Source organism: Lissotriton helveticus, chromosome 1_1, assembly GCF_964261635.1.
Source record: "Lissotriton helveticus chromosome 1_1, aLisHel1.1, whole genome shotgun sequence".
NCBI classification, from domain to species: Eukaryota; Metazoa; Chordata; class Amphibia; order Caudata; family Salamandridae; genus Lissotriton; species Lissotriton helveticus.
The window spans coordinates 1,951,239,382-1,951,267,159 of NC_136057.1; the positions used below are offsets into that span (position 1 = coordinate 1,951,239,382).

General features: G+C 42.7%; 1 protein-coding gene across 1 annotated transcript in view; it reads left to right on the top strand.

Moving 5' to 3' along the window:
• KCNT2 (potassium sodium-activated channel subfamily T member 2) overlaps positions 1-27,778 on the top strand; it is a 1,660,679-nt gene that overhangs the window by 27,386 nt on the left and 1,605,515 nt on the right. The window contains exon 2 of the mRNA XM_078650345.1: positions 26,267-26,337. Coding sequence (XP_078506471.1) covers positions 26,267-26,337 — 71 coding nt within the window. The remainder of the gene's footprint in view (positions 1-26,266; positions 26,338-27,778) is intronic.

A 27,778-nucleotide genomic window follows, 5' to 3' on the forward strand; every position in this document is an offset into this window, starting at 1 on the left:
TGCCAAAAAGCACAAAGCTCAAACTGTTTATGTTGGGTTTTGCCGGACCAGGACAAAGTCACAAGTTTGTGCCGACCACGATGGAGTGTGGGCTGGCCACAGTGACCCATTTAGGCCATCCTAGTAAGTGTTCTAGGGAGCCTTGGAGGGTGTGGGGGACTGCAGGATCATTTTGAACTACACATCAATAGATATGGCGGGGATTGATGAATTATCTTTCCACTGTACACTGTCATAACCTGTAACGTCAGGAGCATGGCTAACCACACAAAAACCTACAGAAAATATTCTTACCTTTAGAGGCATCATGTTTACTTTGTATGCCTTCAAGAGAGACACTTAAGTGACAATGAGTTGCTGTAAATAGGCTGCATCCCTGCACTTTTCTAATGACACACCTCGGTGCAGCAAGATGTCTTGCAGTTCTGCGCTCCATCATTTTCTAGTAAATATGCCCAAATATGCGCTGCTGGAGCAGGGTGGCTTCAGCGCTACCAACTATGAGCTCTATTACACAGCAGCACAACTACAATGGCCCATGAGATGGGTGGCAGCACTGCGAGACGGAGACTCTGGATGTGGATTGGCACCTGGGATGGCAGCCCATTTAAAACTGGCTCATGTTCACAGGGAGAGGAGTCAGGAGAGATCATACCCTATTTAGCGTGGCCAAATGGTGATGACCTGCATTTGTACTTAAAAAGGCAGGCCCTCCTTATGTGCCTGCATTCCTGCTTTGGTTCCTGCCGAGATGCACAATATTGGCAACAATTCATGGTGTATGGCCACGATGCGAAGAGAACATAACAGTATGGAGTGTTTTTTTCACAGAAGGAATCCTGAAAATGATTGAGGATTAATGAGACATCTACACAGTGGGACCGGGACAATTTATGTTATATAACTCATTAAAGCACCTGGTGATGGTGACCTGGATGGCAGGACTAAAGGCCCTGGACACCTTGTCACTCTTGCAGGTCATGTTCATGCACTGCACTGTTAGACGGGCAGTCACGCCTTTATCCCACCCTTTTGCAAAAGAGAAGGGACACACAAAGAGAGTTTAAGCAATGGTGGGAAGATCTTATGACCCATGAGTTGCCACCTGATGATTGGGAATGGAGTCTTAGAAGCGTGAAACATATATCCAAAAATTTACAATTGAGGAACACACTAATTCAATTGCCTCCATTATACATACCTGTCACACAAATGCATTGGATGGATGTACCAGGGGCATCCTGCATCTGCACTAGATGCCTGAACACAGAAGTGAATTTCATAAGCATAATAGAGAAATTTGGGTGGGAAACACTGGGATTTTTTATCAGATTTGAAGGGGGACTGAATCTCAGAGTGATGGAAAATTGTCCTCAATGGATTGTAAGGTGCAACAATAAAACTAAACATGTCAGTAGATTTGTTGATCTAGCATTAGTGCTGGCCTAGCAGCACATAGATAATGACCTTAAAGGTAGCGTTGGCCTCTGGCATTAGGAACTGGTTAAGAAACTAGTGTAAGTGAGAGACAGCAGAAATAGATGTAATGTCAGTCAGTCCCTCAGTCAACTGGAGGCTCTGGATCCTGATACTAAAATTGGGGCAGTTTTCTAGCACAGGTAAAAGCTAAATAGAGCACCTGACCACCTTGAACCTTGAACAGGAGGACACAACATAAATCAATGCATAGGGTGGGGAGACAAGACATACCTAGTGGTACTGGACATGATAAGTACAAAACACGGCTTAAATTCACACTAGGAGGTCTCTGAGGGTTAGCTGTCTACCCGCTGCTCCACTGTGTGGCTTGCCCTCTCACCTTCGTTAATAGTCCACGAGGGCATACATAACTGTGAAGTCTGGGTGAGTGGCACATGTCCCCTTAATGACTTTCCTGGGACTTTCTCAAGCTACTTGTTATGGCATTTATTAAATGTTTCTTCTCTTTTATTGCTGATTCCTGATGTAAGTACGCATTGTGCTCATATAATTGAGATTTTGTTCTGTCATCATTAAAACGAATAAAGAGATACAGTGAAAAAAATCAGGTGGCATTCAGCAATCTATATGATTATTTCACAGGGTCAGTGTGTGAATAATGATTTCTTAGTTGATAGGAAATGAAAAATGTACTTTGTTTTTCTATATTTTTAATTAGTTGTGTTTTGCAGTGGTTTTAATCAAGCAAGCAAAAAGGATTCCTGCTTAAAATACATACTTAGGTATGCAAATCAATGGGTCATTTCACATTATGCAACATGGCTCATTTTTTACCCTGCTGGTGCGTCATAAAAAGTGACGCACCGACAATGCAAAAGTTACGCAAGGGCTCATAAAGAAATCCTTGAGTTTTCAATAGGATTAAAGTAAATCAAGACACTTTACTTGATGGCGCACAAATGATAAATATTCACAGAACCTAGATCTTCGTACATTATCATTTGTATTCTCTAAGGTTCTACCAGTAAAATTGTATGTCTGTGCAAAGTTAGTGGCCACTTTAATGAAAATGTGCAGTCTGTATATTGCAATGCACTAGCCGTCGCACAAAACTCTAGTTACATTCAAAAATCGCCCTTCCAAATGTCCATTAAAGGTAGGTGAGTTACAAACCTTGGTCATTCCCAAAATTGAGAACCACTGACTTTTGTAGTACTCAAATGGTAGTAAAGTGAAAGCACAACCAAAAAAAAAATTCCAAACCAATTCAGAAAAGTAAAGTAAAATGTACAAATGCACCAACACATCATACATTTAGTAGGTAGAACCGGAGATATGAATTTTTAAAGTTTGAATTAAAAATAGCGCCAATAAGCAGAACTGCATTTTTCTGGTTGTGCCATGTTGTATTATGTTATTGGTGCTTTTATAGCACATTAATTATCCATGAGGGTATCCAGGTACTCTACAAGTGCATGTGGTCCGCCTGGGGGGGCATAATTCGAAAATGCAGGTCTTCCGCGTCTTGCAAAAGTCAAGAAGAGAAGGAGAGGCACTGAGCTGTTTTTAACGGCTATTTTAGGCTTTAGATGCCAGGTATGTGAAGGCACAGCCCCTTGCTCTGCTTTAGTGTATTTGTGAGGAGTGTGCAAGTGACAGACCAGCAGAGTGAAGGTGTCTGAATGGTTGGTGGAAGTGACAGCAGTAGTTCAGGTAGGCATGGCCGGTGTTGTGGAATGCGTTGTAGGTGTGAGTGAGGCGTTTGAAGTGTGCATACTTGTGTATCGGTAGTCAGTGGAGTTGCCCAAGAATTAGGACTTAAGGGTGAGTCCAAGGTCTGTAGGCCACCAGATAGAGTCCCATGACGAGGCCTTTTTCCTGAAGACTACCACTTTAGTTTTGTCCAAGTTTATTTTGAGATAATTAGATTGTATCCAGGCTTGTGACTTCTATCAAGCATGTGGCTACCTTGTTCCTGGTGTTGAGTGTTTTGTTCGAGAGGGAAAGTATTTATTGTGTGTCATTGGTGTAGGTGGGGATGTTTATGGTTGTAAGCTTGTATATGTTAAAGAGCACTGGGCTGAGTGAGGCACCCTGTAACACAACACAAATAAGATCTCTTGCTTCAGAGGAGTAGGGGGTCATATTGATGGTTTGGGTACTTCCGGTGGGTGAATTCCATTCAAAGGTGTGTCCTTGGATGCCTGCTTCATGGAGTCAGCAACTAGGAATGAGGTGTGAGATGGTGTTGAAGGCTGCTGCTAGTTCTAGAAGGATGAGGGCTGAGGTTCCCCTCCTTTTGAGGATCATCGGGCTGTTGTCCGTTGCTGCTACAAGGGTGGTGTCCATGCTGTGGTTGGGTCTAAATCCTAAGTGTGTGAGAAGCTGGTGTTTGGTGAGGAGATTGGAGAGGCACTTGTTGATGGCTTTTTCAAGACTTTGAGCGAGTAGAGAAGGAAGAACGGTAATTGGTGAGTTTGGTTACGTTGGTGAAGGGCTTCTTTAGAACATCATTGATGGATGCATGTTTCCATGGTGCAAGTGGCTGGACAGACGGAGGTGTTGAGTATAGGGGTGAGGACCTCATTGACGGGCTTGGCTTCTTTGTCAGAGGCATGGTGGAGTTAGGGGTCCCCTAGGGCCTTGGAATTTATGGCCTTCATGATTGAGGTGGTTTCCTATATGGTAATGGTGTCCTACGTGGTGATTGTGTTGACTTCCTTCATCACTGGGAGACTTCTGGCTAGGGTCGGATGATCCAGTTGCAAGGGTAAGTTAATGTATAAGGCTGATGTCTTGCTGCAAAATAAGTGTAAGAGGGCTGTTGTACAGATCTTGTGATGGGTGGATGATTGAAAAGACTTCTTTGCTGCCGTTGAAACAGTTGTTAATTCATTCAACTATGGCATTCCTCTTGGTTCCTCGGATGAGCTGGTGTTACCTCCTCGGGCAGTTTTCAAAGCGTCTTTTTCCACTTCCCCTTTGCTGGCTCTCCATTTCGGTACCAGTTGATTGCAGTGTTTCTTGGTTATTCTGGGGTCTTGTGTGTACCAGCTGGCTTGTGTTCTAGTTTTTTCTGAGTTTGTTCATTTCATTTCAGTAGGTAATCCTCTTGTTGAGGTTCTCAATGTTGCGTGCCAGGAGGCACATTGGTTCTGGTTTGTTCTCGTGTAGAGAAGTCATCCAGTCTGCCTCTGTAAGGTTGATCCAGTGTCTCCCTGCTGGGCCCTCTGTGGGGGCTCTTCTGGGTTGATGGGTGTTTATTGTACAACAGACTATTGCATGACCTGTCCAGGTGACAGGTCTTGATTATTATATATGTCGGCATTAGGATGGTCTTTCCCCAATTTTTTGGCTTACTGCTCCATTTTCTCTGATCTTGGTTTTGTTGCCCATAGGACTCAATGCACTTTACCACTGCTAACCAGTGCTAAAGTGCATGTGCTCTCTCCTCTAAACATGGTAATATTGGCATACACCCAATTTACATTTAATTTACTTATAGGTACCTATAACGTGGTACTACATGTGCCCAGGGGCCTTTAAATTAAATTCTACGAGTGGGCCTGCTACAATGATTGTGCCAGCCACTTAAGTAGCCCTTTTAAACTTTAAACATGTTCTAGGCCTACTAATGCAGCCTATGTGAGCAGTTTTTAACTTGGCAGTCCAGAGGGCAGGGTGCATGTATTTAAAAAGTCCTTTTACGTTTTACATGTCCTGATAGTGAAACACTTTTAAAATTGTTTTTTCACATATGCAAGGCCTACCTCTCCCGTAGGATAACATTGGCTTACCTTATTACATTTCAGAAGTGATCATTTTCAACTGGAAGTAGTTAGGAATGCCAAATTTAGCGTCTAAACTTCTTTTTTTAATCACAGTTCTGAAAATGACACTTCTAGGAAGCTGACATTTTCTTGTTCCACCAATTTGGTGCCTGCAGCCTATATCCTGGATCACATAATTAAGTGTAGCTATGAGTTGGTCGTTGTGTGTTCGCTCCCAAGCAGTGAGACAAATGGTAATAGGTGTTGGTAGGATACACCATCTCTGATTTGATGAGGAAGAAGAGCTGTCACCTACCACACATAAACATCACAAAGCCTCGGCCTAAGCACACTCACAAAGGGTTTGATATTAGTCTTTTGTGTCCACAGACAAGCTGAGGCCAGAACAGGGAGGCACTAGGAAATTCCAAACACATCGGGCGGTTGAAAACCTTTAGAACCTTATCCTACATCAAAGTGGGTACCAGGTATAAATAATGGACCCTCAGATCCAACTTTTCAGTACACCTCTGGACCTGTGGAAGGCTCAGAAAGACTGCTATGCTGCTTTACAAGTAGGACTGCTATTCTGATGGTCTTCTGCCTGAGTGAGAAGGACTGGATCTGAATCTTGAATCCATCTTGAAAACATGACCACCAGAGTGACTCCAAGGGCTAGTTGGCTGGCCTCTAAATCAGAGCCTCAGGGACAGAAAAGACTCCAACTACCTTAAACCCAGGACACTGTCTTCTATGAGTCCTACACCTCAAAGTGTTGCCATCCCAATCCCGGACCCTTAGAATTGGGCCTGAGGGTGCTCTGCTAACCCAGCTGTGGTCCTGTGGACAGAACAAAGGCAGTGCAATGCATCTTCTCGCAGCCGTATAGGAACCGGCAGTGCACAACGCATCCCATATGCAGGTCTTGCATCACGATCGAGTAGCTATGGAAGACTCCACATCGCAGTGACACAACTTCCTTAGAATTGCCACTGTGCGGCTCATCCTTGATGCGGGATCTCGCAAATCTCCGCAAACTAGGATTTAAGGTACTTTGTTCAGTAGGCCTAACTTGTTTCCTGTATCCGGATGTGCTCTATCATGGTCGGTCTGAACTTGTAACTTTGTCCTGATCTGGCATGACCAGATAATCACAGTTGGTACTTTGTTCTTCTATGCACTATTTTTACTTAAAACATTGAAATTGCATTACTCCAGTTCTAGTGATTGAATTTTTGTGGTTTTGGTCTCAAATCATTTATTAATTTGTACTCTATTTTTCTAAATTTGTGTAGAATTATCTTCTGCTTTGTATTCACTTTATTACTGTTTGTGCTGCATACATACCTGTGCCAACCTACCAGAGGGTTAAGCACAGGTTAATTTGGGGTTTGCTTGCGTTTCAATCTGTCAATAATTGTGGTTGCTGCTTGAGTAGGGTTTTATTCCCCTCAACCAGTGAGGCAACTTCCTACACTGAAAGATGTGGAGACGGGGTCTAGGATGTGTCCAGTGGCATGGGTGGGCTGTGTGGCATGTTGGGTTATTCCCAGGTTTCCAAGGTCAGAAGGTCAATGGCACCGGCGTCCCTGGGCCAAGGCTGTGGTGTGGGATGGTGCAATGTGTTGAGTACCTTATGAGCGGTGCCCCCCTGCCACGGTGCCGGTAAAGGCAGCAATCACAGCGTGGAGCATCGTCGTTGGGGATAGCAGGGCTGTGATGTGTAGCGAGGTGGTGCGAAGTGCGGTCATGGTGCAAGCAGCAGCTCAGTGACAACATTGGGTGGTGGTGTCGGTGAGACCAGGGTTGTGGTGCGAAGCAGGGCAGTGCTCTCTGAAGTATCTTCAGGTCATGGAGTCGTCAGCGGCGTCGTTGATGGCGTCGTAGTGATTTTTCTTCTGTTGCAGCACAAAACACACAGTTCCCAGTGCTTTTAGAAAATGTCTTTGATGTTCCTGAATCTTCCAACTGGAGGGTTAGACCCAGGTTTCCAAGGTCAGAAAGGTCAAAGTCAAATGTGAAAGTTGACCTTGGTCAAGCGCTAGTCAGATACATGGACCAGGTTCATCCCGGCATAAAGTTTACCTTCATATTGGAACATTCCTATGGAGAAAAAGTGGTCATCCACGAGTTAACAGTGGGGCAAGCTTCAAGCTGGATTCGCAGTTGGGCTCGAGGATTGTGTGTTGCTGAAAAGTGGGGTCCCGATGCAGTCGTTGACAAAGGTAGGAAAACTCCAAGCGGGAGAAAATGATAATATGGGCCCAGGTAAGCCTCAATGTCGACTGCTGCTTGGCGTTAGTCCCAATAAAGCCCCCTAGGTTCAAATTAAGAAAGTTTTCTGGAAATGACGTTATTTGGGGCAAACTAGCAAGCTGAGGCCAAACAGCAATTTGACAGTGTTAGAAATTGGGATTTGTACCCTGTCCCAATTAGGGACACCTCCTTCTAGTCAGGGTAAGGGGGATATCATTTCTAAAAAAAAAAACCTTGGTAGCTTGGCAGTCAGACTTATTTCAGTGGCAATGTGTAAAGCATTTGCACATAACACACAGTAATACAGTGAAAACACTACAAATGAACACCATATCAGTTTTAGAAAAATAGGCAATAGTTATCTGTGTAAAACAAGACAAAAACGATAAAAAAATCCAACATACAGTAATAAATATATGAATATTTGAAGAATAGACTTAAAGTACAGCTTCCTGAAGTCGATAGTTCCATCTCGGGGTATCACGGCATTGTGAACAAACAAATCCAACAGTTCAGGACGACCGTGAGGTTGTGGGCCAGCTACGGTATTGATGAGACGCATCAACAATACCTTGCAAATGCAAGGCGTTGTGGAACTTGCAATAAGCTCAGAAGAGGCGGCATCATCGGCAGACGTCGGTTCTGGAGGTCATTGCAGGAGACGTCATCCCTTAAAGTAACACGTGTTGCAGATCGAACTCTGTGAATTCAAAGTCATGAGCCATGTGGCGTGTGGCAACTTTAGGTCGCAGTGCAGACAGCAGCTTGGCGACAGAGGTGCAAGCAGTTGCGCCAGTTGACGATCTGGTGTCAATGGCCTCAGCGTCCGTGGTGCAAGGCTGTGGTGTGGAATGGGGCAGTGCGTCGAGTACCTTAGGAGCGGTGCCCCCTGTCCATGGTGCAGGCAGTGGCAAAAATGTCAGTGTGAAGCATCGCCGTTGGGGATACCATGGCGGTGATGTGTATTGAGGCATGCAAAGTGCAGTGCTCCTAGGTCATCGTGCAAGCAGCAGCTCAGTGGCGGCATCTGGTGGCAGCGGCGGTGAGACCAAGGTTGCCATGCGAAGAGGGGTGATGCTCTCTAGGGTGTCTCCAGGTCATGTAGTCGGCAGTGGCAGTGTTGATGGCGTTGTAGTGATTTTTCTTCTGTTGCACCACAACACACACAGTTCCCAGTGCTGTTGGCAGATCGACTTAAAGTCTTTGATGTTCCTGAGACTTCCAACAGGAGGCACGATCTAATTCAAAGGCCTGGAGAAACTCAGGCAATAAGTTACAGGAAGTGCAGTCCAGTTCTTTCACTGCCCAAGACAGAAGGAGCAACTGCAGGCCAACCCAAAAAAGCAACACAAAACAAAGGGGCAGTACTCTTCTGGCAGCTCTTCCAGCTCTTATTCTTGGCAGGTCCTTTAGTCCAAAAGACTTCTAAAATGTTTGGGTCAGGGCCTCAATTTTTATATCACTTTTTTCTTTGAAAACGTAAGCGAAAAGTCCCTTTTTCTCGGTAAAAGCCAGTTTTTGCAAACCTGGTCCAGCTTCACTACAGGAGGTGGAAAAAGTATTGTGCAGAGCAGCCACAGCCTATTCAGTTGTCAGTAATGACTGCTCTCACCACTCTAGCCCAGGATGCCCCGTCAGCATATGCAGGGCACACCTCAACTCCATTTGTGTGAGTGTCTGGATTGAATGCACAATCAGCCTCTGTCAGTCTTAAACCAGACGGTGAATGCAAAAGCAGACAGAGGCACATAGGATGTTTAAGCAAGAAAAGGCCCACTTTCTAAAAGTAAAAAGAACAATTGATGGACAGAATGTTGAACAATGTCAAACATTCACCCCGGTACAGAGATCTGGGCCTAAATCCATTGTTTATTTGCTCCCCATGTCATTCCAGTTTGATCCCAACCATATGCAAATCAGTCTTGACCCTGGTCCCCCTGAGAATAGTCCAACCCGACTTGCCTGGTTAGGTCATCCTTGGACCAGAAACAAGCATCCCCGGACCCACGTCTGAGCATACCCATCCCACTCAAGGGGACAAATGCAAAAAAAACAATTGATGCACAGAATGTTGAGCAATATCAAACATTCACCCAAGTACAGAGATCTGGGCCTAAATCCAATGTGTCTTTACTCTACCTGCCATTCCAGTTTTAACCCAATCATATGCAAATCATGAAGGGCAATGCCCCAAAACTAGTCCCAGGATGCTTGTTTCCAGTCCATGAAGGACCTGGCTTGGCAGATCGGGTTGAACTGTTCCCATGAGGAACATGGTCAACAACTGATTTGCATATGGCTGGGTCTAAACTGGGGTGCCATGATGAGCAAAAGAACGATGGATTTAACCAGGATCTCTTGACTGGGGGTGAATGTTTTATTTGTTTCGCATTCCGTCCATCATCTGTGTGCCTTTTACTTTTCCAAAAGTGTCATTTTTAAACACACAGATTAAATATCACCTACAAGATATGTTATTAACTTCTGAGCTCAGAGAGTTTAAACTCCATTTCTCTAGCTTCTCCAAATTGAAAGTTATACTTGTAAAATGTTGCATGACAGCTCCAATGATCATCTATTGGCCAATCAATAGTGAAAAACTGAATTGGTTGTATTTCACTACAGAGACATCTAAAACACACCAGAGCATGTCCTACCTTTCACATACACTGCATCCTGCCCATAGGAGTAGCTTGTCCCTACCTTAGGGGTGCCTTGCATGTAGTGAGAGGGAAGGTTAGGGCCCGGCAAGTGGGTGCACTTGCCAGGTCGACATGGCAGTTGAAACTGCGCACAGACACTGCATTGGCAGAACTGAGACACCTTTGAAAGGCAACTTGTGTGGGTGGCACAACCAGTGCTGCAGGCCCACTAGTAGCATTTGATGTACAGGCCCTAGGCATACAAAGTGCACTGTATTAGGGACTTACTAGTAAACCAAATATGCCAATCATGGAAAACCAGTCATGATGGAATTTACAGTAGGAGCACTTGCACTTCAGCACTGAATAGCAGTGAAATTGTGTGCATAGACACTAAACCAACAAAAACGGAGTCCAGCATACCATCAAAAACAGGAGGCCTGAAAGCAAAAAGACAGGGGAAAAACGCCAAAAGATGACAGGTCTAACACAGGTTGACAGTTTCAACTTCGATGGGGATCCCTGTGTCTGTCAGTTCTCCAGGTATAAAATTGGCAACAATTTTCAAGTCCCAGCTTTTTTAATGTGAACAGGAGGACTACACCAGCCAATGATCCAGGACCTGGGGTATAGCACTCCCAAGCGCTCGCTTCAACAGACGCCAGCAGGTGAGTCCAGGACAGATCCAGGTAATACTGATCAGTTGCAACAAAAGGTTCTCTGGAAACTTGTTGTGGCCCTTAGCTCAAACAGCAGGTCAGTCAACTGACACTTGAAGTCACATCTGGGGTACCCAGTTCAATGCAAGCAGGCCCAGTCTTCCTTCAGGTTTCAGACAGAAGGGCAGCCATTCTTCTGATTTTCACAGGTGCAAGAGTGTTTTTAGAAGAGGTTTGTGGTGTCCATTTTTATGTCCATTCCAGCCAGGGGTGGAGGGCAAGTCCCCCAAACCAGTTCAGGAAAATTCTACTACTCCCACCACTGTGCTTTTGTGCCATTCTGACAAGAGACAAAGAAGATGCATTCCTAGGTCTGAGCTTCATCTGCCGGTGACATGGTAGGCATCCTTTGAAACACAGGATGAGGCTGGGCACAGCTCCCGAGCCATCATGTCAAGGGGAGAGTCCTCTTCCCCACTCCCAGGATGCTGTGTCCACTGTCTGGGAGCAGAGCATAACTCACCACAGGGGAGTCATCAGGGGTCAGGTGAAAACTGGACCCTGGCAAGAAGACATTTTGGTTAATGGCATGAAAATGACAGCTTTCTAAAACGGTCATTTCTAAAATAGTAATATACAATCTGACTGAACCATAAAGTTAGATGTCAAATTACTACCATTTTTCTAGCTACTCCCAAATTGAATTTAGCACTTTTTGAAAGGAATTCTGTAAACCAGTGTTAACCTATAGGAAAGTCAGCCTTGCCAAAGTGTGAAATGACTTTGGAGATTGTTTTACCGCCAGGACATGTAAATCATTAAATATATATGTCCTGCTTTTTAAATACCACGAACACTCCCTTTTAGGCATTTAGGGCCTTACTCAAGGGAGACTTTAAGGCCTTAAAAAGGAAGGTTTAGGCTTGACAAAAGGGTTAATTTGCCAGGTTGAAATGGTATTTTAAAATTGCACACACAGGCTGTAGTGGCAGGCCTAGGGCCCGTTTTTACAGTGCTACTTTAGAATATGGCACAATGAGTGCTGCAGCGTATGAAAGACATTTAATTTACCAGCCCTGGGTACAGGTAGTACCATTTGCTAGGGACTTACAGGTAAATTGCATGTGCCAAAGAAGTGTATACCAATTTTGACATGGCCCTTTATATCACTCTATATCTCCTTTTGACTTACATTGTAAAAATGGGTAATGCATTTTTATAAAGTAGAAATGTGCAAAGTAAACATTAACATTTTTTGATGTAAAGCACAACATTTCTATTTATTTCAGTTTGTGCAGAGTACATGCCGAGATGTGCTTACAACTACCGTACAAAGTTGCGGATGAAAAAAGAGCAGTGTTGCAATAAAGCAACTTTTATACATGGCATTATACATGGCAGGACTAATCCAGTTGTTGGTGTGTAATCTATAACTTGTCCCACTTATTTTTGTATGCACTTATGCATATGTTTGATTATTTTGTATAGCACAAAATATGCAACTCCCTTCGCAGCACTTTGATAAGTGCATTTATTTGCTCAATTTAATGGGTACATTTTATTATTTCAAGTAAAGAAGGGAATATGTCATACAGGGAGGAGATAGAACATGTCAGCTATTTCCAGCCAATATCTTTGTTTTAGACCACAATAAAACAACTTATTTTCTCTTTTACTTTTGTCCTCATACTTTTTTTCTCAATGACAATTGATAATAACGAATTAAAATAGACATTATTAATAAAAAAGTCTATCTAACGAATTTGGGATTGCAATTGAAATATGTTCTTCCCTCGTACAGAGCTGAAGGAAATGTTGGTCTGCACTTTGTAGGGTCCAATATAAATAAAGACTTGGGGGCAGATTTACAAGCCCCTTGCGCCGACTTTATGCCACCATTGCCTCACTTCTGTGACGCATCGGCGTCGTAAATAATGCAGCACAAAGCAACATATTTACAATGTGACACATCAAGGGTGATGCGTCACATTATAAAGCCCTGCGCTACATTATTCCTGCGTCAGGTATAATGTATGCAGGGTGGGTGTTCCGTCACAAGGAAGCCTTGTAAAAGTGACGCAGTGAAATCCACAAGATTTCACTGAGTCACTTTTACAACACCACTGAGTCAATTCCTTGCGCCTACCAAAATAACAGAGGCCCTAAATCAATCAAAAACACTTTTTAAAATAGTGAAAGAGCTGGCTGGCTCAAATACCTTACAAACTCCGCCAGATCTTAATAAAATACAGTGTGACCAACTAGCCACCTTCTTTGTAAATAGAGTGGACAAAATATATCAGGGCATTGAACAAGCACAAAATGAACAGTATAAGGCATATATGGGTGTTCTTAATACCTTTCCTGATAAACTGACAACCAAACTGATATTTTAGGACCTAATGTCTGTGATAGCTCTATCGCCACATTAGAAAAATGGCCCATGCTTAACATCGATATTGTTGTTGATTTACTCAATACGATTAAATCAGGTTCGCCTAGAGACCCTTTGCCATGCTCAGTCCTAAAACAACTAAATAGGAAAGCCATGAATGTCATCACCAACCTTTTAAATTCATGTCTTCAGGAAGAACATGTGCCTGATGAATGGAAACATGCAATGATTCATCCCTTGCTGAAGAAGGTTGATGCTGACCCAAACCTGCCCTCCAACTTTCAGCCAATCTCCCTTCTGCCCATTTTTGCAAAAATTCTGGAGAAACATGTTCATCGCTCTCTCACGGAATTTATAACCACGCATGACCTGTTGCCCTCTCATCAATCAGGTTTTCGCTCGAACTTCTCTACTGAGACTACCTTGTTAGGTGTAACTGAGAATACCCAAGCGTTGATGGATAGAGGAGAAACAGTGGCACTAGTGCTTCTTGACCTCAGTGCCGCATTTGACACTGTGTCACATGCGGTACTTATGCAGACACTCCACTCTATAGGCATTCGTGGCACTGCCATTAATTGGATTAAATCATTCTTAGAAAATCGTACCTTTCAAGTCTTTTCTCAATATGCCTGTTCAGACACCCTGACTTTTAAACATGTAGTACCACAAGGCTCGATTTTGAGTCTGTTACTTTTTAACTTATATATGAGCCCACTTGCTAAACTAGTAGAAGAGACTGGATTGCAAATGTTTTCCTATGCTGACAATTCTCAGCTTCTCTTCTCTCTTTCCTCTGCGGAAAGTGATAATCCCTCTATTTTTAAACTAGGTTTGGGAAAGATTGCAGGGTAGATGCAAGATAACTTTCTCAAACTGAACGGTGATAAGACCGAGCTAATTGTCCTGGGAAAAAACAAAGAACTTTGGGGACCCCAACACTGGCCATCTGAAATGGGTACTCCCCCGATTCCAACTTCGCAGGCTCGAAATCTAGGTATCATAATCGACGATTCATTGAATATGCATCAGCAAGCTGTGAAGACATCGGCCACTTGTTTTGCAATACTAAAATGGCTTAAAAAGATTTGCTGGATGCTACCGGAACACACTAAGAAAACGGTTATCAATGCCTTAATAACATCTAGGCTTGATTATGGCAATTTGTTATATTTGGGAGCAAAAAAGGCAACGATCCGCAGACTACAAACAGTGCAAAACGCAGCTGCGAGACTGTTATGGAAAATTCCTATTTCCTCATCCACCTCCAAATACATCCGAGAGCTGCACTGGTTGAGAATAGAGAATCGGATCAAATTTAAATCTCCGTGCTTTATGTTTAAGATCTTCACAAAAACAGCCCCCAAGTATTTACAAAAACTAGTCCGACCCTATCATCCCTCTCGGATTTTGAGATCTGCAACAGCTAATCATTTTGTCATCCCTAAAATAAAACTTTCACGCATGGGTGGTAAATCCTTTGCATTTCTTGGACCGTCACTTTGGAACACTATGCCACACGCTTTGCGTTCTGAGGTGAGTTATGTAAAATTCAGGAAAGCCTAAAAAACCTGGCTGTTCAACATCTGAAAATGCCTGTCCCGCTATCTACTACTGAATCATTAGCGCCGGGAAACCATTTGTTGGGTAGCTGTCTGCGCTTTATAAGTTAAATAAATAAAATAAATAAATAAATTGAAGCAGGCATAAGGAGTGACGCAGCATATTAAGAATAGGCATTCCTAACCATTGCTGGAGTTGTGTCGTGCTTATGATACGACTCCAGCAATGCGCTGCCCGTACGCCAATGAGATGCATCACACATCTGTCTATTCTTGCGCCACGGTTCACGCATTGTAAATGCAGAGCATCCATGGAGGCACAAGGCTATGTTTCCATCACGCATAATAACTTGCGCATCCCAGCTAATATGCAGGGATGCGCCAGTTATTGTAAATCTGCCCCTTGGAATTTATCAGGATACACACATTGCAAGCATAGCAGTGGTCACTGATAGTGAGCGAATCAATACTGCCTCTGCATTTGCAAAGCATAGGTGTGAATCATACAATGCCTTGCTTGTACACTAGAATAACTGAGGTGGAAAATAAATGCATTACTAATCAAGCAAGATATTATAATCGTATTTGCAATAGAAACACAGTGCTGTAAGTAAAGCACTTCAGCAAGAAAACATATCATGCATATATAATATGGGAAGAAAACATCTTCAAAGCATGAAAAACAATGTCTAAATTGTCTCATTTTATAATTTAACTATGCATTGCTACATAACGTGGAGGGATTCAATATACAGGGTCGCTGAATGGTTCGCGATGAAGCATTCACATTTGTGATTGTGTCTGTGAAAGGCACATACGCCTAAGTGAGTCTCATTTTAGAGAAAACCTAGAACATAAACAGGAGATAGACTTTGTTGTATTCACGTATAATAAATTCATGAAGCAATGAAAAATTCTGTAAACATTTTTCCTAATCTTAAGGCAAATCTTTCCCTCCAGTAGTGTAAAAGCAAAAGGATTTTGGAAAAATACTTCATCAAACAGACCCTTCTCTGTACACATCATAGGTTTGGGGAATTCAATATATAGTAGATATGGTTAGACATAACTCCTAGTAATAATAACGTGCGCCTGTTAGTTTTAATCTTCTTCATAGGACACACGATCTATAGGAACATGGCATTAGTCACTAGTGAAATAGAATATAAGCGATATGGAGTATTAATAATTGACATTGGTTGGAACAAAATGCATTGGGTCACTTGAGTGACAATTCACATGAAAATCAATATTTCAATGAAAGAGCAGAAGGTATGACTCCTGCCATCGAAAGTTTAGGCATCTTGACTAGAGAGACCATCACCATGTCTGAATGTCTGCACCTCAGAAGAGACGCTTGCATAGGCTAAACATGCCAGTGAGTCACTTCTTTGATGTAGCATCTGCTTATCCCATGTCACCTTTAACAACACCAAAAATGATTATTTTTAGTATAATAATGGTTACATTAATAAAGGTGCTTTGGTGTGGATTGTTTATACATATAGAATCTCTCCTGTGCTCTCTTTTCAATAACATAATATTAAATGTCCTTTTGTGATGAAAAGAACCTGTAACATTCAAATGTGATTGAGATTTCAAAGGACCATATGCAAAAATTCAATTTGACTACCCTTTCTAGACATTCTGGAGTGCGCAAAGTTGGAAAGACCTACATAATATTTTTGTAATCTTCATCAATTTTGCAAAGTTTGAAAGTGGCAGTGCCTGAAAAGAAAAAGAGAGAGGAAAAGAGACTCCATTATCAACCATGCAAGCAGTAAATATTTTTGTTTCTGCTCTGGGCTCCCACGTTAGTGGGTAAACAGCCACCACTCATCACCTGTGCAGCGCAATCCTCCTCCATCAGAAGTCCTTCTGCTATGGAGCCGACCCTATATTGGCAGAGATTGCCAGTGCATGGCTTCTGAGCACCAGCTGTACTCCCAATGCTGGCTATGGGCACAGGTTACTTTTCAGTCATTCGGTAGCCCGAATATCTCCCTGTTATCTGCCCTTAGCAATGTACCACATATTTCCCTGCTACCACGAGTCTTGCACTTCCTGAGTGGAGCAACAAGAAATGGCTAATTGAATGCTGAAAAGCAATAGCCAGGGACCGAATGGCAAAGCTGGGAAATCGACTTTGATAGACTTGAACGGGGGTTCTTCTTGATTTCTCCCAGCGTCATTATCGAACTTTAATTTTCACCCACCACTAATTAAAATGGCAAAGTACTCCACTATAGGAAGGCATTGTTTCCTTACCTCATTATCTAGTATTTACTTGTCATCTAGTACATACAATTTACATTAATGAATTTAGATCTATGCTTCATGAAAAGTATTTGTGATCATTCATGATCACATTATGAGATGCCTAAAAAATGAAATTAGTCAGATTATCCCCACCCCTGAGTTACTCATTTTGAGGGTACTGGTAAATGCTCTTAGCTGCACCATTGATATTACGAGGCCACTCGTAACAAGGGCCACAGAGGGAAAAATGCTTGAATACCTACACACAGCACCTGAGAACAAAGGGCAGAATTCTGTATACATATACACAGAAACTACTGATTAAACAAGACGTTAATTTTGTAATTTACCAGTTTGACATCTTACTGTATTAAATTGTAAGTATTTGGATTGTTGGTTGACTGGAGTGTGAGCACTGGTCAAGCGCAACCACAATCTTTGTCATGGTGAGGCACAAGCCTACCCAACATTAACCTGTCCTGAACCCTCGGGTAGCTTCACACAAAGCAGTAAGGCTTAACTCAGAGATTCTGTAAATTTGTGCAGCACTTCTAAAGGTAACAGAGTGACAACACACCTCAAAAAGAGCCCACAAGAGTATTAGAAAAATAGAGTAAGGAATCAAACAAGACCAAAATGACAAAAATCCAGTTAGTAGAGCCCCGTTGACCAGGTCTTGCAATACAAAGTTCAGAATCGAGGATGCGCTGTGCAGTTGGGGTATTGCATCGGTACCGAAAGTGTTGCAAAGCTGCAGTGCAAAGTCTGGCATTATCATCAAGGTTGCTGTCAAAGAGGGATGTGAGGGTCTGCATTGTGGATGAGTCGCACAGTGGGTGTTCCAAACCACGCAGTAGCAGCAATGCATCCATTCTGCACAGGGATCTGCAATGCAGTAGAGGAGATGCATCAGTTCCCCTGGATCCACAGAGGCTGGCAGAGCACCTTAGGCCTACTTCCAAGGGTCCAGAATAGTGATGACATCTCTTGGCAGGGTAAACTAACAGATGGCAGAGTCCTGGTGCTGGGTCAAGGTTGTTGGAGCCTTCTGTCCCTGATGCTCAAGATAGGAGGCCAGCCAACTAGCCATTGGTGTCACTCTGTCACCCAGGTACAGGCTACAGGCATTAAGTAGCTAAGGCTGGAAAATGCCAGCTTTCTAAAAGTGGCATTTTCAAAATAGGAATTAAAAACCCACTACACCATAATTTAGGATTTTTCATTGTAATTACAAAAACACCAAACATGAACTAGTTACCTACTCCCATTTCAAAATGACAACATATTAAATGCAATAGGGTAACTTCAATGTTAGTCTATGGGAGAAGTAGGCCTTGCAGTAGTGAAAAATTCAGAGTTGTTCACTACCAGGACATGTAACATTTGTAAGTCCATGTCCCACTTTCTAAATACACTTCACCCTGCCCTCTGGGCCATCCAAAGACTACACTAGGGGTGGCTTATAGTTATCAAAAAGGAATATTTGGGCCTAGCAAAAGGCTTTTTCTGCCAGTTTAAAATGGCAGTTTTAAAAACTGCACACACAGGCTGCAAAGGAAGGCCTGAGACATGTTTGAAGAGCTACATAAGTGGGTGGCACAAGCAGTGCTGCAGGTCCACTAGTAGCATTTAATTTACAGGTCCTGTGCAAATGTAGTGGCACTTTACCAGGGACTTACAAATAAATGATATATGTCAATCGGGTATTAGCCAATGTTACCATTGTTCAAGGAGTGAGCAGATACACTTTAGCGGTGGTTAACAGTGGCAAAGTGTGAAAAGTGCTAAAGGAAGCAAAAAATATATTAGCAAAAATGGAGGAGGAAGGCAAACATTTGGGGTAGGACCACCCTAAGGCTCAGAGGTCTAGCACAAATTATTTGGTACATTCCAACACCTGACATATCCTTCTCCCAAATTCCTTATACAAGAGCATCCTGTCCTTTAAGGTGTCCATTATAAGTATGTACTGTCTATTTCTTGAGACTGGACATCAAAATTGTCAGTCTTAGTCACGTTTAACAGGTATGTTTTAGAGCTTGATTGGTATGAAAGAATCATTATATATATATATATATATATATATATATATATATATATATATATATATATATATATATATATATATATATATATATATATATATATATATATATATATATATATATATATATATATATAATGCATTTGAGCTAAGAACAATGCCGCTTTCAAAAGAATAAAATACACACTTCAAACCGGATGAAGGTTGCGACTCAATTTTTCTCTTCTCCATCGTGAGGAGAGCCTTGCTAAAATATTTATGGTGCCAAGGTCCGGCCCAAGAGAAACGCACCGCCCATCAGAGCGCCATTCACACCCGAAATCGGACCAACCTGCGGAACGTGTAAAACACGAAAGGATGTGAGGTGCCCCCATAGACTGGACTATGGTCGGGGTCCCAGAAGATGTTGAAAAGGACATTTTCAAGGGTTTTCCGGCAGGCATGGGAGGCGAAAATCGACATGCAAACACGCACTGAAGGCAACAGCCAACTACAAGACCCAGCATGCAGCAAATCCAAACAGCAGCTGAAACTGGTTCCCAACAAGGGGTTAAAAACGGCAGCGCCGGAACATTGAGGGTCTTGTGGCGAGCTGTGATGTCCTGAACCTGCGGCGCCTCTCTTTTTCTTCTCGCTGATGAAGCTCACAGGAGTGAGCGAAATGCATTTGAGCTAAGAACAATGCCGCTTTCAAAAGAATAAAATACACACTTCAAACCGGATGAAGGTTGCGACTCAATTCTTCTCTTCTCCATCGTGAGGAGAGCCTTGCTAAAATATATATATATATATATATATATATTTTTTTTATACAATACCAGCATCAATGTTCAAGCATTGTAAAGTAGTTGCATGATTGCACCCACTTCCTCTTGTTTTCTCAACACTGCACACAAGACGTTCCTTCATTGACACCTGTGGCTACCAATGATAGGAGAACCCTAGGAGAGACATTACCACCGAGGCTACCAATGACAGGAGAACATTAGGAGAGACATAAGGCCTGATTTAGAAGTTGGTGGAGGGAATACTCGGTCACAAACGTGACGGATATCCTGTCCTCCATATTACGATCGCCATAGGATAGAATGTGATTGAAATACGGCAGACGGGATATCCATCACGTTTGTGATGGAGAGTTCCCCTCCGCCAACTTCTAAATCAGGCCCGTAGTCACCTATGTCCCCCAATGACAGCAGAAATTCAGGTGAAACATTGCCACCTATGGCCACAAACAACAGGAGAACCTTAGAAGAGAGATTGCCAATAATGGCTACCAAAGATAGAAGAACCTTCAAAGAGATATGGCCATCAGTTGATACCATGACAGGAGTATATTAGGAGAGACATTGTCACTTATCCTCACAAATGATATGAGAACCTTAGAAGAGACATTAAGTGCACCTGAATTTCCACTCTGTCTTGTTCAAATGTGAAACATTTTCCTTCAAACCTGGGTCCCAGTATACATGGCTATTTTTGCTTAGGCATTCTTTTATACAGAGACATACATGGCTGCAGTGCTAGACACAAGTGAAAAAATGAAAGAGGATGGTGGTGTGAAAAGAGGCCATTTACATGCCTCCAGCATTTCAGTAAGGAGTTCTGTGCAGCTAAAGTCAATAATAATATAGGGCTAGATGTAGGTAATCCAGATTTACCGATTCTAAAATACCAAATTTTACCGATTTGGTATTTTAGAATCGGTAAATGGAATGTAGGTATTCATTCGGTAAGTATTACTGAATCGGTAAGATTCAGTAAATACCGAATCGGTATTTACCGACTCGGTAATTCCCATTCATTCCTATGGGCCTGGAGGCCCATAGGAATGAATTGGAATTACAGAATCTGTAAATACTGATTCGGCAAAAGGGGGAACACATTGAAGGGTGGCAGGTTGTCACTTTGACACCCTGTTGCAGCCCTGAATTGTGTATGGGTGCACATGTGGCTCACATACGTGCCCTAAAGGCATGTATGTCTGCCACATGGCACTGAAATAATTTTCAAAAAATTGCTTCTTTTGGGGTTTTCGATATTTACCACCAACTTGTAGTTGGTGGTATATAATGAATCCTAAAATGGGAAAAGCACTCATTTGCGTGCTCCCTACATTAAGGATTCAGTAATTTACCGAATCGGTATTTAAGAATTCGGTGATTTACTGATTCCTTAAATTACCGATTCGGTAAATTACCGAATCCTTAAATTAGGCCCCTACAACTGAAAAGCCTAATACCGGTCGGTAACAGCCGAAATTCAGTAATTTCAGCCGTTACTGACCGGTATTAGGCTTCGTATATCTGGCCCATAATTTTTTACCATCAATAAAGTTGAAGAAGAGCACTTCCATGCGTGAGCAGTGCATTACAATGAATAATTAATATTTTGTTTCTCATTACCACCAGTACCCAGGGTGTGAACCAGAAGGCCTATATGCTGTGGTCTTACTGAAGGAGTACTAAGGTTTGGCAAGGCAGAGAGTTACACAGTCCTTCCTGAGTCTATGTGCTTTGTGTAGGCATGCTGCTGTAATTCGTAAACAGGAAAGGGGCTCTCGACTTTTCCACCGAAATAGGGAACAGTGATCGGAATATTTCTGTACAAGACATCTCCTAATTCCAATGTAATGATTTCATATTCATTTGTTCCTTCACTGGGAATAACCTGGTGACTCGTGTTATTTTCAGTTCATATGTACCTACATGTGGGAAGGGCCGAATTCATTCATCACTATTTGTCAGTTAGTGCTCACATTCACATAAAAATATCCACAGTTCAAATCAATTTTTGGCATACACTATGACAGTTTTTAAGCAGTTTTAAAAATCACCAACAGCTTTTTCCTTTTCAGCTACTCTGTTCAGTCATTTATCAGAGATGGGTTCCTCAGACCTGGACCCTACCACATTTGTACCTGAAAGACTGAATTACTCTCAAAACAACCATGTATTCCTTCTGGGAGCTTTGCGTATCTACTCAACAGTACCCTAGGTATCTGTAGACTTTTTGTGGACAGCTGATCTTACCATGGCCTTCAGGTTTCATTTGTCTATCCTCATAGGATTGTCCCCTGCCACTATCTCATACAGAGGATATCCATGTTAGTTGATTCCTTTTTCCAGTCACCCTTTTGGTCATTAGGGGCTTCTCTCCACCTGACCACTTTGCAGCTTTCTGGTGCGCACAATAATGCCAGCAGGACATTTTCCCAATTGCTCTTTCGCTCTCTAAACACCTCTGCTTTATTGACACTGGGTAGGCTTTCTATATTATCATCCATTGGCAGTGTCATGGTTCTCAACTTTATCTTAAACACCCTCTCTTTTCCGGAGGAGACATAGCCCATTGGGATCTTGGGGTGGGGCAAATTCACTAAATCAGTAACTCACAATCCTCTCAGGGGCTTAGTATCACTTTTGTAATCTCAATTGTTTTTCACTCACTGCTCATCTGCTAGCAATATTTATATGTAGAACTGGAAAAATATGTGGTCTTCCCTCATGCTGTCAGTCTAGATGAGATGCCACACGCACACACACACACAAACACACACACATTCTCTCTCACTCTCTCTCTCTTTTTTCTCTCTCTCTCCCCAGTCCTTCCATTGCTTGACATGGGTCAGTCAAACCAGCCAATAGCAAAAAAGTGGCGACCACGATCCCTTTATGCTATGTACATTTACATGTATATATATGGTGTGGCATGTGTAATGGTGGCAATAGGGGGCATATTATCAACAATTGTATCGCCTATTTCCGGCACTTATCGTCAGAAAATCACTTATCACACAATCATCAAGGCGTCGTTAACATGCATTAGCGCATGTTAGCTGTGTTTTTTTAATGATTCTCTTGTTAGGGATATACTTTGCTAATGAGATGCAAAATAGGCGTTCCTACGTAAAACAACATGAAAAAAGTTGCAAACACGACATTGCGGTATTTACAAAGAGGACCCGGAACTCTGGAGTGATAAAAAAAGCCGTGGTATCCGCGGTTATCGCCGGATTCTTACGCCAGGTTAGAACTTGACTTAGAAAACACAGGGGGTCTATCAGCTTAATTATATAGCTGGACTGTCAGTCCGAGTCACCAGGATCTCGGGGTGTATAAATCACATGAACACAGCATAATTCAATATACGGTGAACACCATGTGTATAGGAAAAGCCAACACAGCGCAGATCATTCATACATGGCTGACAAATCCAGAACAATTAGTGAAGGGTTTCCATCAAATAGACTCAGTGATCAGTCCTATCATTTGGCCAAACCCAAGTATATGTCAGTCTGGTCCCCTGATCATTGGGACAGCAAACACCGCACCATCTATTGCTGGTTAAGGATTTGGTCCACCAACATACGCGAACCGTCAGTGATGGCTGATCCTTGATGGTCAAGTGAATAGCAGTGCAACAAAGAAATAGTGACTTTAAAATAGGATGGAGTGTCCTCCTACTAATAACTTTATTCTGTGGACGAACCACACCTCCTAGTTAAAAACCAAGAACAGTGCAAGAGAGACAGTCAAACAAATATCTGTCTGATAACGGGCCAACATGTTTCTGCCTATCGGGTATAAAATCCCATGGCATTCGTCAGGGCCTCTGTTCTTTCAATAGTTGCACAAGTAGTAGTAATACAAAAGAAACACCACCAACACCAAAGTGAGAGAAATAAAAAATTAGAAAGGTTGAATAGGGTACAACCTGTAACAACCGCAGACATTAGCCCTCCATGTCAATAAGGAAATACAAATTCTATGGAGGAAAATGTAGAGTCGTTAATTATGGACTGACTGTGTCAGTTACCCACACACCTGGTATCACCAAAAATAAATGAAAAAACTATATAATATATTCATGCGCACCCTCCATGGTAGGGAGAAGGACCTCACCTCACCTGGACCTTGCTCAGGTTGCACGAGGCCCCGCGCTACATTGATACAAGAAGGGAAACAGAAATGGAGCACCCTAAAGCGTAGATTACACAGCCTATTGATATGCCCAATGTGATTCCTGTATAAAAAATCCCCCTATATCTAGGGACCAACATGTAATGAGACTCTAGCACTCAAACTTAGTGCGCCCTGCCTCAAAGCCTCCCAGGTCTATCATCTAACACAAAATTGTACTCATACAGATATATTACGTGTTACTAGTGTCACTAGTCAAAAGCTACAAACTAAATCAACAACATTCTCTATAACTGTATTTACATATTGGGATTAAAAAGACTCCTTATTAGTCTGATCTGTTGTAGCCTCACCTATCCGTCGGTACCTCAAGCTTCCATATGAGACTTGGGGGAGGCACCGACTCGTAGATGGTCTCTTCTTTAATAGTGTCTCCGGGGGTTGATTGTATGGTAACCCTCCGCCTCAGTTATTAATGAAGGTCTTGAATTGTATATGTTATGTGATCCCAGAGTGGTTTGATTAGTCCCCAGTGGCATCTCCCTGCTTCTTCATTAACTTGCAAACGGGAGCATTGTTTATTCACCCTGTTTTTGATGGATTTAGGGGCGCACTACTTTGTGCTCGAATTCGCGCGAGAACTCGCGCTTAGAACTACTGGATGACAATATAAACTCCATCTTTGTAGTTCGTTACATTGCAGTTGCTAAGGGTAATCACCTCGGGCCCAGAACTACTAAATGAGATCATCTCCTCCATCTTTGTAGTTCGTTTAGTATCGGTTTTTATGGGTGATAGAAATCACAAGGACGCTTCCGATCAGAACCCTATCATGCTCAGTGTTATTATGCTCAGTGTTATTAATTGTGCCAATGATCAAAGGCACAAAAGTAGAGCGCTCGACATTGCGCTAAATACAAACGCATTACAAATACGGCGCTCTACATTACAGGACATTCTATGTTATATTGCAAGTCTCACAGAACCTTGAAAGATATGAACTGAAAGATGATATCGACTTGCCCGTTTGTGGTAGTATGTTTACTATACCGATGACCGCAGCAACACTGGATATTATCCAGTCAATTATCTAAAAATGCTCTAACTTTGTTTTGAAGGATAGAGTTATATAATCAATACTCTAAGACGTGTCAGCCAGACTATAAGTATGGCTATATAGAATCATTGTGTCTACAGTAAAGGTTCTCGCCAACAGTGTATTTCCAAGAACCACCGGCTAACAGTAAATGAAGAAATATTAGTGGTACATAGTCTGCTCCACCTACGAGACACAGACACTTCTTCTGGAGGTCATATTTATAAGGTGTGTGTTAGTTATAATAATGCAAGCTGCAGCAATACTAAGCCTCGGCCCTCTTTGTGTTAATGAAACTTATGCCGCCGACGCTTATAAGGTTGTATTTGTTAAAGTATAACACCTCTATACAACCCAAAAGTGTATATCTCAGTTCATATTGAAATATCTACGTTCATACAAAACGGGGGGCCTCTGCTGAGGTAAGCTAAGCCCGTGGTTGGAACCCTATAATAGGGTCCATGGAATATCATCGTTTAATCCACATTTATCTGTCTGGAGCTTGTAAATCCATTTTTGTTCCTTTGAGAAAAGGTAACTCGACACATCACTTATGTGTCCAGGTATATAGGGCTTCTCAAGGACAGTCCATTGGAAATCAGTTTCATTGTGCTGTTTCTCCAAGAAATGTTGTGTGAGTTTCGTGTGGGACTTCTTGCAGCAAAAAGAGCTCTTATGCTCTAACATTCTTGTGCGGACTTTTCGGGTTGTCATGCCCACATATCGAATAGAACATATACATGTCAGCATGTAGATGAAATTATTGCTGTTGCAAGTGCTGAAATTGCACTGCACCCAAGGTCTATTCGAACCTATGTCTATCTCTCTGGTATGATTCGTCTGGGGACAGACAGAGCAAATGCCACAAGGGTGGTGACCCACCACAGGAGGGAGATTCCATAGGGTTTCGCCAATTTTCTTTCTGGTTTCTTTGGGGCGTGTGTGTACAAGCCGGTCCCGAATGTTACTGGCCCGTTTAAACGCAAATAGGGGCTGCGCTATCTTTTCTTTGCTATGATTGAGAAGGCGCCAATGTCGTCTCACAATTTTCTGGATACTGTTATTCCTAGTATTGAAAGTACGCACAAATGTGAGTCTTTCGAGTGGTGGTTTAGCAATGGGAGGTTCAAGAAGGGCATCTCTATTGTTATTCATTGCTCTTTTCCTTGACCTCTTGATCAGCGAGCTAGGATAATGTCTCTCTTTCAATTGTGTGCAAAGGTTCCGTGCATGTGCATCAAAGTCCTCCTTACTCGAGCAGTTTCTGCGTACTCGAAGGAACTGCCCGTAAGGTAAGTTTTGGCGTAGGGACTTAGGGTGGTGGCTCTCATACAGGAGAAAAGAGTTACGCGCCATAGGTTTCCTGTAAAGCTCCCTCTGCAGGCCTGCAGGTGTAGCATAGATGGGCAAATCCAAGAAAGCAATCCTTTCTTTATGTGCCTCCATCGTAAATTTAAGGTACTGGTTTCTGCTGTTCAACCACAGATGGAATTCTTTGACAGAATCCAAAGAGCCTCTCCACACCACCAACACGTCGTCGATATAACGCTTCCACCACCTAATCGAGGTGTGGAAGGGGTTGGTGGGAGTCAGTACGTGTTGTTGCTCGAACTGATGTACATATAAGTTAGCCAGGCTCGGCGCAAAAACGCTGCCCATGCTAGTGCCAGATACCTGGAGAAAAACTTTGTCCTCATATTTAAAATAGTTCATTTTCATGGCCAAGGTGGCTAGAGCCATAATGAACGGTACTGGTGTGATTGTCTCACCGATGTTCTCCCTCAGGATGGATGTTACACCTTCTAAAGTCTCATCCTGAGGGATAGAGGTGTACAATGATTCTACATCGAAAGAGACCAAGAGGTCTCTTTCGGTATCAAAGTCTATTTCAGGCAGGATACGTAACATGTCTTTGGTGTCCTGCAAGTAGGTGGGCATTTGTTGTACAATGGGCCGCAGGAAAACATCTACGAAGGTGGAAAGCGGCTCGACTGCAGACCCTATTCCTGAAATAATGGGCCTGCCAGGCGGCGGCCTCTGTGGTTTGTGCACCTTAGGTAAAAGGTAAAAATACGGTGTTACAGGATGTTTAGCAACTAGGAAGGTAGACTCATTCTGGGTGTTCCACCCCTCCGAGAGGGCCTCTTCAACAATGTCCCTTATTTGTTTAATAACTTCCTCAGTGGGGTCTTTGGGCGGAGGAGAGTATGCCTGTCTATTGTTCAGCTGTCTGAGGCACTCTGCCTGATAATCAGTAGTATTGAGAATAACTATAGAGCCGCCCTTGTCCGCGGGCTTTATAGTTATTGACTGTTCCTCCGAAAGTGATTTGAGTGTTGCCTGTTCCAATTTGGTCAAATTGTTAAACGACCTCACTTTTGTGCTCCAAAGCGTAGCAACATCGTCCACAACCGCTTTCTCGAAGGCCAAAACCTGTGGTGGAACCATGTGTGCAGGTGGTTGGAATTTAGATTTGGCTCTGAGACCCGTGTTGGTATCTTTGTACTGAGATTCTTCATTATTCTTATCCTTAAACAGGTAGTGCAGCCTAACCTTTCTAAAAAATTGGCTTAGTTCGCACTGAAAAGAGAAAGGGTCTCCATGGTTGGTCGTAACAAATCCTAAACCTTTGTTTAGTACGTGTTCTTCAAGGGGACTCAATGTTTTTGTTGATAGATTGACTGCGAGGGATGATTCCCCGACAGACCCGCCTTCTGATTCTTGGCTGTTTGG